We start from the raw sequence: 13359 nt of genomic DNA on the forward strand, positions 1-13359 counted from the left end.
ATTTAACTGTCCCCAGAATAATTGTTCTCCTGACCGGAACTAGCCACTTGAGACTACATCCCTGGGTTAGTCACTTCACTTCTGTGTACCTCAGGTACCTCATCCGTCAAGTGGGAATTTGAGACTGTGCGCCTCAAGTAGGACAGGAACTGTCTCCAACCCAATTTGCTTGTATCCACCTCCGCGCTTAGTACAAAGCCTGGCACATAGTAAGCGCTTAACAAATACCAGAATTATTATCATCCGTGGAAAACGTAGTGAATCGTTTCCATCATGTGAGTCACAAGTAGTCATCTAGCTTTGAGTCCCCACTCTGTGCAGAGCCCAGTATGTGGGGTTTATCAATCAGTCAGTGGGTGACTGAGCACTGTAATAAGTGCTCGGGCAAGTACAATATAACAGAGTTGGTAGGCATGATCTCTGCCCACAGCAAGCTTAGAGTCTAGGGGCAATAGAGATGAAGAAAAAGCAGCCCCTGCTCTCCAGGAGTTTATAGTCGACTGGGGTGATGAACGGAAACGAATTGCCGAATGTTCAACTGGTCATAGAGCGAGAACATGGGATAGAAACTCATGTCAGCAACTGCATAAACAGTTAACAGGGGTACACATGAGTGCTGAAGTGGCTGATTGCAGGGGGATTGACGTAACCACCAAGGTAGGAGATTTAGTCACCTGTTTGACCCTGCTCTCTGTTCAGGCAAAAGGAGTTATTCATTCCACGATTCATGAATAAAATTGACCACATTGCATTTACCTAAGCAATCAGTTTGGCTACATTATGTGTATTCATTAAACGGTTTGAATAGCACCCGACGGAAAAATCGGAGAACGTTCTTCTCGCAACAGGAATCCGCTTCTGGGTGTGACACGATTCCCAAGTAGGCCCAGTGGGTATGATGCAACTGTTGTGTGCACGTGTGTGACGGTGGTGTCTGTTAAGGCGTGATGCTGCTAGGCAGTCCCCCCCACGCCCACCAGCTTCTTCGTGAGCCAGATTGAATCGTCTCAAACGGTATTTCGGTGTTTCTTTTGTAGTTTTTCGTGTGTTTTTGTAATTTTGTGGTTTGTAATGCGGTTAAGTGATGAGTAGCAAGAGTTTAAAACATTGTGCTACTAGTGGGTCTAAATACAAATGTAGGCATTTGTATAGGTAAATGCCATTACGGGGGTGTCTTGGAACCATTACCCCCTAACCAATATTTCCTGTTAAATCAGTGGTTACTGTAATGCAATTTTCCATCAACCCAACCCAAGGTTATAGAAGAATCAGATATACCACCAATGATTGGTTTGTCGGCCTTAGCGAAAAGCACTGTGGAATCGAGATGGTAGCACGTAACCACTTTGAGTGGACTTTTCATGCATCCTCTAGACTGTAAGTTCGTTGTGGGCAGGGAATGTGCCTACCAACGCTGTTATATTGTATTCTCTCAAGTGCTTAGTACAGTGTTGTGCACACAGTAAACGCTCAATAAACATGCTTGATCAATTGACTGATCTGTGTCATTATTTACTCCCTCACCTAACCGCAATAAAACTACTTAGGAGATGAAAATTGACTGATTTTTTTTTTAGCTTCAGTACCTTTTTCAGTTGGAGGTGTTAGACATCTATTCTTCCTCCCTCTTTGACTCTGAGCCCCATATGAGACCCTGACAGTACTCTCTCTGATTATTTTGGATCCACCCCAGTGCTTAGGAAATAGTGCTCAATAAATACCATCATTTTTATTTTTATTTTCATTATTATGATGTCAGAAAAAAAGGCAAAATAAATTCATAACCTTGATTTCACAAGTTGATTTTCATGGATGTTTAAAATAATAAAAGGTTATAGATTATAGTTTGGCAATGGGTATTTTGATGTGATGTTTTTCATGTGAATGCCTGAGTATTTTGAAATTATTCCCTGAGATGATTCTAAAATTCCTTAAGAACATTTTTTTTTACAACTCCCTTAATTTTCTTTCTCCAGAAGCATTGTATATACATCTAACTTTCTAAGTTCTCCAGGTATTAGTATTTTGTTAGCATTGATGTTCCGAATATGCGCTTGTAGGTGCTGATCAGATGGTTTTTTGGACCCATTCATTCAGTCATATTTATTGAGCGCTTACTGTATGCAGAACACAGTACTAAGCGCTTGGGAAGTACAAATCGGCAACATATAGAGACGGTCCCTACCCAACAACAGGCTCACAGTCTAGAAGGGGGAGACAGACAACAAAACAGCGAGTAGCCATAGCAAGTCTTTGCCACCCTGAGGAGGGTCAGCAGTATGTCCCCAAGCTGGAATGAAGAAGAGGAGAAAGAGGAGGATGTTGAGCTCCTTCTTTGATGTCGATGCATGTAATCAATTTATTTATATTAATGTCAGCCTCCCACTCTGGACTTTGTTTGTTGTGGCTAGGCAGTGTGTCTGTTTATTGTTCTATTGTACTTTCCCAAGTACTTAGTCCAGTAAGCACTCAGGAAGTATGATTGACTGACTGACTGACTTGGTCTGAGGCTCACTAGGAGTGTGTGTGTGTGTGTGTGTGTGTGTGTGTGTGTGTCGGGGGGTTGCGGGGGGATCCCACCCGGGGGCCTGGGGATCTGTGAGCGATTCATTCAATCATATTTATTGAGTGCTTACTGTGTGCAGAGCACTGTACTAAGAGAGATGGGGGCAGCTGGGGGGCCTGCCCACGCATCACCTCCAACGGGCAAGGACTTGCGAGAGTCACAGCCGAGCCTCGCAGAGGAGGCACTATTCAATCAGTCAGTCGTATATATTGAGTACTTGCTGTGTGCAGACCACTGGACTAAGCACTTGGGAGACTACAATATACAGAATAATTTAACAGCGTAACAGTATAACAGACACGTTCCCTGCCCACAACAAGCCTACAGTCTAGAACCCAGACGCCAACCCTCCTCCACCTTTGTCGGCTCCCTGGCCGCCCAGTAGTGAGAAAAGCAGGAAACGGCCTCTCCCCTGTTGGAATTTGAGGGCAGGAGTCAGTCGATCATACTTATTGAGCACTCACTCTGTGCAGAACACCATAGTAAGCAGAACGGGAGAGTCGAATGTAAAAGTAGACACATTCTTTGCCCCTAACGAGCTTATAGTCTAAAGAGAGAGACAGGCATTAATAGAAATAAATAAATAAATAGCAGGTATGGATGTAAGTGCCATGGGGCTGGGAGGGAGTATGAATAAAGGGAGCAAGTCGGGGCAACGCAGAAGGGAGTAGGAGGCCCTGCTGAGAGCTCACCTCCTCCAGGAGGCCTTCCCAGATTGAGCCCCTTCTTTCCTCTCCCCCTCGTCCCCCTCTCCATCCCCCCGCCTTACCGCCTTCCCCTCCCCACAGCACCTGTATATATGTATATATGGTTGTACATATTTATTACTCTGTTTATTTATTTATTTATTTATTTTACTTGTACATTTCTATCCTACTTATTTTATTTTGTTGGTATGTTTGGTTCTGTTCTCTGTCTCCCCCTTTTAGACTGTGAGCCCACTATCGGGTAGGGACTGTCTCTATGTGATGCCAATTTGTACTTCCCAAGCGCTTAGTACAGTGCTCTGCACATAGTAAGCGCTCAATAAATACGATTGATTGATTGATTGATTGAGAAGAGGAGAGGAGGGCTTAGGGAAGGCCCCTTGGAGGAGATGTGCCTTCAATAAGGCTTTGAAGTGGGAAAAGGTAATTGTCTATCAGATGTGAAGAGGGAGGGCATTTCAGGCCAGAGGCAGGAGGTGGGTGAGAGAAACTTGAAGCCTTTCCAGCTGGTCCACCGGCCCAGGGATCAGCCATGCTGTGCTGACCCTTGCCCCCAACCCTCCCAGGCAGGTTACGGGGAGTAGGGAGAGGGGAGTTTGGGGGCAGAGGGAGCACCCATGCTTGTTGATGATCCCGAAGGCAGGCTTCGAGGAGGAGGGGGTGGGAGAAGCACCAGAGAGGTCCTCTTCCTTCCTCTCCCCCCACCAACCCCCTCTCTTCTGTTCCATCTAGCCACTTCCTACCTCCCTTTCCTTTTCCTCCTCCCTCCTCCTCTTCTCCTCCTTTTCTCCCTTTCCCTCTCTTTTTTTTCTCCCTCCCAAGTCAACATGCCTCCAGGTTTTACTCCAACACACTCAAAATGAAGGATGGAATCCAGAAACATGCAGGCCATCACCTCTAAATCCTCCAGAACCTCATTTTGAAATGATGTAGGTCTGGTGCTGCTCCCCACTCCGGCTGTCTGCCTTTAGCTCACTGCATGCTCAGGAGCATCTTCTCCAGAAAATCGGCAAAGGGGAAGAAAAATTTCGCGGTTAATAAGCAGTTCTTTCCTAAGAACATAAAGAATGCCCTGGGTCAGGCCCGCTGCCCATCCAAGTCAATGTTCTATCTCCGATAATGGCAATGGAAAGTTTGGAGGCTGCTGCGTGGTTGTTGTCCCCAGTCACAACAGCCTGCATTTAGAGGGGTACTCATTCATGTACCTTAATTTTTCCCTCTTCCTCTGTAGCATTCCATCTAGAAACCCAATCCACACCATTCAGCCACAGTCTCTCCAATCCACTTTTGAATCCGCTAATCTGAGCAACTTCCATTAATTTTTTAAAAAACCACATGTTTACTAGCTGTTGTATAAAGAAGTGTATATTTTGGTTTGCGTAGTGGATAGAACACAGGCCTGGGAGACAGAAGGTCATGGGTTCTAATCCCTGCTCCTCCTCTTGTCCACTGTGTGAACTTGGGCAAGTCACTTAGCTTCTCTGTGCCTCAGTTCCCTCATCTGTAAAATGGGGGTTAAGACTGTGAGCCCTATGTGGGACAGGGACTGTGTCCAACCCAATTGTCTTGTATCTACCCCAGCGCTTAGAACAGTGCCTGGCACAAAGTAAGCGCACAACTTGAGTGATTTAGTAGGCTCCAGTCAGGTCCACCTCTCTGCCTTTGCCTTTCCAGACTGAGGACTCCCTCATCCCCAGTCTCTTTCAGTATTCCATCATATGGTAACTTCTGGTGCAACATTGGAATGATCTGCTAAAATATGATTTTCAGAGTATCTTTAGAACAGCATTTAATCATTTGATTCTAGTATCCAAACCCTACATGTAATTGGGAGTTGAATGTTTTATGTTGTCTGTCAACTGGCTTTTGGAAAAATGGGCTAGTGTCTGGTTAGTTTGGAGTTAACCCCAGTTAGTCAATGAGATTTTAGGAAAAATGACTAAGGTGTTTCATGTAGTTTCATTGCAATACTGCAGTTCCAGGAGGAGCTTATCAATGCAATTTTGATAATGGTACATGTCTTTAACTTATGTGGAAACAAGATTGTTTGGTATATAAAATTAAAGTGAAATATTTTTCATTTGGCTAATGAAGAGTAAAGAGGTACTCTTTGAACTGAGTTGATTTTGATTATATGAACACATGCACTGTGAAATGGGAAACAAATGCGCATTTAGTGCACTTTGCTCACATTTGCTTCTGTTTTTCCATACTGATTTGCTTCATACATTATCATCTGTAAATTTTTTTCTTTCATGATTAATTTCAAGTCAGCATTTTTATCTAATTTAACATTTTCATATTTTTAAAGGTCCCCAGGTGCATCCAATTTTTCAACTTTACCAAAGATCTCTCCTTCATCTCTATCAAATAATTATAACAACATCAACAACAGAAAGTAAGCAATGCATCTTAAGCACTGTTTGTTTAATTGAATCACCCAATCATGGTTGTAGAAATAGCTTGTGTCTAGTCCTGAGGGTAAAAAAGGTTTACTTTTTTGTTTTGCAGTGATATAGGGGGTTTTGCCGTTTTTTTTATTCCTGGTCATATTAATTGTGGCAAAAAAATGAAAGCTCAAGTACAATTGTGATTGTTGATTCAGTATTTTGACGACAGTAGTTCAAGGGATTAGAGACCAAAAGGTAGTGTTTTAAAATGCATTAAAATCTTTTAGAATTGGACATTCTAACACTAAATTACCACAGTAGTTGTTGCGTTTAGTAAAATTAGATATCAAAACTATAATTATCATGAATTAGAAAGCCAATCTTTTTTTGGCTCTTCTGCCTAAACATTCTACTCCCTGTATACAGTCATTTATTCAGTGGTATTTATTGAGCATTTACTGATACACATCAATCAATAGTGTTTATTGAGCACTTGCTATTTGCAGAGAGCACTGTACTAAACATTAGGGAGAGTACAATTGCTACAATACACGTATGTTTTAAATCTTGTGGGATCTTCTTGCATTTCTCATTGATCTAAGACTGACAATTCCAGTAATATAGGGAGAAGTTCCCCTGGAATTTAAAAAATTAGTCCTTTTGATCTTTTTTCTTATGTAATGTAACTTTGGATTTGAGCAATTGTATTTGACCATGTATGGTTTGGATGCTGAATATCTGGGGAGAACTTAATTCCAGAAATCCGTGGTGTTTTGGACTTCTTTTCTGCTTAGTGTAGTATATTGACTAGGCAAGCAACCTGTTTGGAGAGATCTAACCCATTTAATTATAGCAGTCGGCTCACACAGGTGTCCTGTTATATTTTTTCCCACGCCTGAGAAGGAATGAAAGAGAACTAGGCATTTTTACCTTAAAATAAAATGCTTCATTCAACATCTTCCAGTTTCATATTTCATTTTTCAGAAGGGATTTTTCATAAGGGGTGAAGTGTCATTTGTGCCTCTACCAATTGTTAGCAGTCGTCAGCTCTCACGGCGAAAGGACACAATTACACGTAGTTACCTGCAGCCTAAGAGTCATACGTGTCGGGGTAAATATATATCTCAGTGTAGCTCAGTGTAGTAATTTATAATTAGAGCCCTCAGTGGTTTCTGTGGGTTAGGTGAATTCACCGGAACTAATTTGGGGTGTTGGGTGGGGGGGTGAAGTCTTTCCCTTTCTCAGTGTTGGAATTGTGGGATTGGTTGGATTTTATTTGGAACAATTGGCTTCTGTGTCAAGATTCCGATATGGCTGGGGTAGCATAATTACAAGCGGTGGCTTTAGTTTATGACTCAGGTCTGTGTCGCCATCTGACTGAGATGGCGGAGGAATGGGGAGACTATTCACTGGCAAAGCAAAAGAAGTGGAGCAGTGTGACCTAATGGATGGAGTGCGAGCCTGGGAATCAGGAGGACCTGGGTTCTAATTCTGGCTCCGCCACTTGTCTTTTTTGTGACAGTGGGCAAGTCCCTTCACTTCCCTGTGCCTCAGCTCTAAAATGGGGATAAGACCTGTGAGCCCCATGTGGGACATAGACTGTGACCGACCTGATTAGCTTGCATCTACCCCAGCGCTTAGTACAGTGTCTGGCAGTGCTTAAAAAATAGTCATTTAAAAAAAGAAAGAAAGAAAGTTTTGATGCAATTTGAAGAAAACCAGGGCTGATTTTTCACATGGTTTTGTGTGCCAGTGTCATACTATGCTGGCTCACGCTGTGGTCACCCGGGGCAAGTACCAGGAGGTCAGTGGAGATCTAGGGTTTCATGGGGGAGGCTAACAGGTTCAGAGCTGCACATCAAGTGCTCCCCGCCCCCACTGCCATTTTCCCGGGCCACACTGGCTAAGTGGGTCCCAAGTCCATGCAAATAATCCCTCCTACCCCACCCTGTGACAAACATACCCAGTAGCCCCTCAGTGAGGCTGCCGTCGTCCCTTTGGGCTGTAGGAAGCAAGAAAAAGCAAGACAGATGCCATTCAGCTTCTGTTGGCTTCCTGCAGTCAGTCAATCAATCGTATTTATTGAGCGCTTACTGTGTGCAGAGCGCTGTACTATGCGCTTGGGAAGTACAAGTTGGCAACATATAGAGACAATCCCTACCCAACAGTGGGCTCACAGTCTAAAAGGGGGAGACAGAGAACAAAACCAAACATACTAACAAAATAAAATAAATAGAATAGATATGTACAAGTAAAATAAATAGAGTAATAAACATGTACAAACATATATACATATATTCAGGTACTGTGGGGAAGGGAAGGAGGTAAGATGGGGGGGATGGAGAGGGGGACGAGGGGGAGGGGAAGGAAGGGGCTCAGTCTGGGAAGGCCTCCTGGAGGAGGTGAGCTCTCAGTAGGGCCTTGAAGGGAGGAAGAGAGCTAGCTTGGCCGATGAGGTCAGGTATAGTTGGTGGAGAAGGGTGAGGGGAAAAGGGGAGGGAGCGGATGCACATTTGTGTGTGTGTGTGTGTGTGTGTGTGTGTGTGTGTGTGTGAGTGTGTGTGTGTTGTCTGTGTCTGTTCGTTCTTGCTGTTTTATTGCGTTGGAATTGTGGGATTGGGACAGACCGTAACTCTGAACCAGACAATATTTTTCAAACCTCTGAAATGACCAACTTAATATAAAACTACTTCAGAATGAATTGCTTTTAGCTGTAGTTGATTTTCTGGTGACAAAAATGTTTTGGGGGAAATCTATAAAATTCCCAATGGCCGCTGTTACCACCGGGGGTTAAACCTGCTATGAAAGTTTTCTAATTTCTTACATTCAGTATTGGGCAGAATTTTAAATGAATTCCTAAATGAAGAGTTTCTTTGTGTTTTGAGGAGGTTGAATTAAAATTACAAATTTAGATAGCTGAAAGTCATTCATTCATTCAGTTGTATTTATTGAGCTCTTACTGTGTGTAGAGCACTGTACTAAGCGCTTGGGAAGTACAAGTTGGCAACATATACGGTCCCTACCCAACAACGGGCTCACAGTCTAGAAGGAGGGAGGCAGACAACAAAACAAAACATGTAGACAGGTGTCAAAGTCTTCAGAACAAATAGAATTAAAGCTATATGCACATCACTAACAAAATAAATAGATGGTATATATGTACAAGTGAAGTAAATAGAGTAATAAATCTACATATATATTATATATATACATATATACATATATATATGTACATATACATATACATATACATATATACATATATATATATATACAGGTGCTGTGGGGAGGGGAAGGAGGTAGGGCGGGGGGATGGGGAGGAGGAGAGGAAAAAGGGGGCTCAGTCTGGGAAGGCCTCCTGTAGGAGGTGAGCTCTCAGTAGGGCTTTGAAGGGAGGAAGAGAGCTAGCTTGGCGGATGTGTGGAGGGAGGGCATGCCAGGCCAGGGGGATGACGTGGGCCGGGGTTCGACGGCGGGACAGGCGAGAACGAGGTACGGTGAGGAGATTAGCGGCAGAGGAGCGGAGGGTGCGGGCTGGGCTGGAGAAGGAGAGAAGGGAGGTGAGGTAGGAGGGGGCGAGGTGATGGACAGCCTTGAAGCCCAGGGTGAGGAGTTTCTGCCTGATGCGTAGGTTGATAGGCAGCCACTGGAGATTTTTGAGGAGGGGAGTAACATGGCCAGAGTGTTTCTGCACAAAGATAATCCAGGCAGCTGAGTGAAGTATAGACTGAAATGGGCAGAGGCAGGGGATGGGAGATCAGAGAAGAGGCTGATGCAGTAATCCAGTCGGGCTAGGATGAGAGATTGAACCAGCAGGGTAGCCGTTTGGATGGAGAGGACAGGACAGATCTTGGCAACATTGCAGAGGTGAGACCGGCAGGTTTTGGTGATGGATTGGATGTGTTGGGTGAACGAGAGTGTGGAGTCAAAGATGACACCAAGATTGCGAGCTTGTGAGATGGGAAGGATGGTAGTGCCATCTACAGTGACGGGAAAGTCAAGGAGAGGGCAGAGTTTGGGAGGGAAGATAAGGAGTTCAGTCTTGGACATATTGAGTTTTAGATGTCGGGCAGACATCCAGATGGAGATGTCCTGAAGGCAGGAGGAGACATGAGCCTGGAGGGAGGGAGAGAGAGCAGGGGCAGAGATGTAGATTTGGGTGTCATCAGTGTAGAGATGATACTTGAAGCCGTGGGAGCGAATGAGTTCACCAAGAGAGTGAGTGTAGATCGAGAACAGAAGGGGACCAAGAACTGACCCTTGAGGAACCCCTACCGTAAGGGGATGGGAGGGAGAGGAGGAGCCCAAGAAGGAGACTGAGAATGAATGGCTGGAGAGATAAGAGGAGAACCAGGAGAGGACGGAGTCTGTGGAGCCAAGGTTGGATAGCGTGTTGAGGAGAAGGGGGTGGTCCACAGTGTCAAAGGCAGCTGAGAGGTCGAGGAGGATTAGGACAGAGTATGAGCCGTTGGATTTGGCAAGAAGGAACTCATTGGTGACCTTTGAGAGGGCAGTTTCAGTGGAGTGTAGGGGATGGAAGCCAGATTGGAGAGGCTCAAGGAGAGAGATGGCGTTGAGGAATTCAAGGCAACGGGTGTAGACGACTCATTCTAGGAGTTTGGAAAGGAAGGGTAGGAGGGAGATAGGGTGATAACTAGAAGGGGAGGTGGGGTCGAGTGGGGTTTTTTTAGGATGGGGGAGATGTGGGCAGTCATGGTTTATGCCTACCAGTTTCTGATTTGCCATTCAGTTTTTCTTCAATTTGTGCTATAATCCAGTGTTCACGTGTGGATGCATCTATTTGTATTGATTGAAGTAGTTGTGATTTAACTCTTAGAAAGATATTTAAGAGATTCAGATCCTGAGATAATTTGCTTTTTTCACAAAATACAATCGCATAGTTGCATACTCGTCTCTGAGTTGTAAATTAACTCAGTGAATGTGGACAGTTTTTCTCATAACGTAAAAAAAGCTAAAAATACTCCTTTAATACCTCATAATGGCTTAAAATTTGGGGGGGGTGGAGGCCCTGTTTACATTACATAATAATAGTCTGATAGTATACCTTGTTCATCTGGGGGCAAAGTTTGTGCTTAACATCACAGACGTTAATGAAGACTTCATGAGTAGGAGGTATGTGAAAAACAGCTTCTCTGGAAGTGACAATCCATTTCTGACTTCAATATTTACATTTACAGCCCTGCCATCATTTCCTTTTAACACTGAAAGCTGTTATCATGTCACTTTATCTATTTATCCATTCTGCTTATTTGCTTTTATGACCATCCCTACAACCTCTAAAGCACATGTATATTTTCAACCGATTCAACACCAATCACTTATTATGGAACAGAAATGTCGCCTAATTTTTTGTGTTTTATAAGATTCAGAATCCTCCATCTAGATTATTTCAAGACTTCGTGAAGGCATTTTGACTGTAAATACCACCCTTTCTCTCCTCTAAAAATGGCTTCAAATCAGTGTTCTCTAAAGAAGAGAGGGGTATGTATGCTTGCCCGTGTTTGTGTGTGCTTTGAAACGAAAGGACGAATCCTAAGGTAGGAAAAATATTTGGATGCAAAGTGGTCATTCAGAGAAAAAAAGCTTACCAGTGTTTTGGGTAACTGATGGAAGATAGTGTTTTCCCACACCACCCGGGTTTAATTGAGGCTCTTAACTATCCATTTGAACATACGTCACAGATGACCACTAGAAGGGTTATGACAAGTAGAATACCTGGCCCCGAGTGGCATCCTTCCTATTCGAGAAAATTTTGGGGGTCCCACAGGATGAGAGGTCGTCATTATTTGTTACGATACACGCACTGTTAAAAGTAAGTGAGTTCACTGCGGCTACATGTGGAAGAATTTTCTGTAATCCAGAGCTAGACAAGTAGATGATTGGCTGGATTCATAGATGACCTGCAGAATTGAAGTGGCCTTTTGGGAAGGGACTGAGCTAATTATTAGCTAATTAGCTAATGGGCTAATAATTATGTAAGATTACAGAGGCTGACTTGAAGGCCTCAGTGAAAATGTGTGCTCAGTTGGGAGCCTTGTTGAAGGTAATTTGCTTCGGAATGGGCATTGGGAATTAGATCAGGTCAGCATCAGTGTGAAGGACCTAGGTTCTAATCCCGGCTCCTCCCACTTCAGTTCTCTGTGCCTTCGTTACCTCACCCGTAAAATGGGGATTAATGATGATGATGATGATGGCATTTGTTAAGCGCTTACTATGTGCAAAGCACTGTTCTAGGCGCTGGGGGAGATACAAGGTGATCAGGTTGTCCCACGGGGGGCTCACAGTCTTAATCCCCATTTTACAGATGAGGGAACTGAGGCCCAGAGAAATCAAGTGACTTGCCCAAGGTCACACAGCAGACACGTGGCGAAGCTGGGATTAGAACCCATGACCTCTGACTCCCAAGCCTGTGCTCTTTCCACTGAGCCAAGCTGCTGGGACAGGAACTAACAACTTGATTAGCTTGTATCTACCCTAGTGCTTATAACAGTGCTTGGTATAGAGTAAGCACTTAACAAATACCATCATTATTATTATTATTAAGGCTCTCTCGGGTGCAGGTGTATTAATACAGTGAAGGTGTCTTTTAGCAGAGAATCATGGAATAATGAGGGAATTTGAGAGGGTGTCTAACCACTCTACACTTAGTCCCACGCCAGCCCCCATATTTGTTACTACTTATTTCTTAGATGAGTTTTTTTTTAATTCCTGAGTAGCTCAAAATTCACCTCCCAGGAAATTCCACCGTGGTTGCTGCAAACCCATGGAGACCTCCCAACCTCCATTTAGATATGGCCGGGGAATCTAGATAACGTCACAAACAACTAATCCCGTTTGTGATGTGAAACTAGAAATGTGCTTTCTGTTTTTGCACTTGGGTGTTTGTGTGTGCATGGATTGGCATGATTTGGTGGTGACTGCAGAGATTTATGTATACCGTTTTATTATCAATTTTCTAGTCACAAAATTTCTTTAGAATATAGTATTTGCTTTTTATGGAATATCCCAGACTCAATTATTTGCCTTTTAAATTTTTTCAACTTGCAGTATTAATTAATGATGGCATTTATTAAGCGCTTACTATGTGCAAGGCACTGTTCTAAGCACTGGGGAGGTTACAAGGTGATCAGGTTGTCCCACGGGGGGCTCACAGTCTTAATCCCCATTTTACAGATGAGGTCATTGAGGCTCAGAGAAGTTAAGTGACTTGCCCAAAGTCACACAGCTGACAAGTGGCGGAGCCAGAATTTGAACCCATGACCTCTGACTCCAAAGCCCAGGCTCCCTTCCCCACAGCTCCTGTATATTTGTATATATGTTTGTACGTATTTATTACTCTATTTATTTATTTATTTATTTATTTATCTTGTACATATCTATTCTATTTATTTTTTGTTAATATGTTTGGTTTTGTTCTCTGTCTCCCCCTTCTAGACTGTGAGCCCGCTGTTGGGTAGGGACTGTCTCTATGTGTTGCCGACTTGTACTTCCCAAGCGCTTAGTACAGTGCTCTGCACACAGTAAGCGCTCAATAAATACAATTGATTGATTTCCACTGAGCCATGCGAGTATTAATATAACAGGAATAAATAAAGCCCCTTCTTGGATTGTAGAACCCAGTCCTAAGCAGAACTGTAGAGGAATACAGAGGTCTGAGACAGGAATTTTATTGTCA

General features: G+C 43.6%; 1 protein-coding gene across 5 annotated transcripts in view; it reads left to right on the forward strand.

The window, feature by feature from the left end:
* USP15 (ubiquitin specific peptidase 15) overlaps window positions 1-13359 on the forward strand; it is a 148803-nt gene that overhangs the window by 87018 nt on the left and 48426 nt on the right. For 3 of the 5 annotated variants that reach the window (XR_005454902.1, XM_038760446.1, XM_038760454.1), the window contains exon 7: window positions 5585-5671. The exons of the other annotated variants lie outside the window; for them this stretch is intronic. Coding sequence is in view for 2 of the 3 variants with exons in the window: in XM_038760446.1 (XP_038616374.1) it covers window positions 5585-5671 (87 nt within the window). In the remaining variant the exon portion in view is untranslated. The remainder of the gene's footprint in view (window positions 1-5584; window positions 5672-13359) is intronic. 5 annotated transcript variants of the gene reach the window in all.

This window comes from Tachyglossus aculeatus, chromosome 2 (genome assembly GCF_015852505.1).
Source record: "Tachyglossus aculeatus isolate mTacAcu1 chromosome 2, mTacAcu1.pri, whole genome shotgun sequence".
NCBI classification, from domain to species: domain Eukaryota; kingdom Metazoa; phylum Chordata; class Mammalia; order Monotremata; family Tachyglossidae; genus Tachyglossus; species Tachyglossus aculeatus.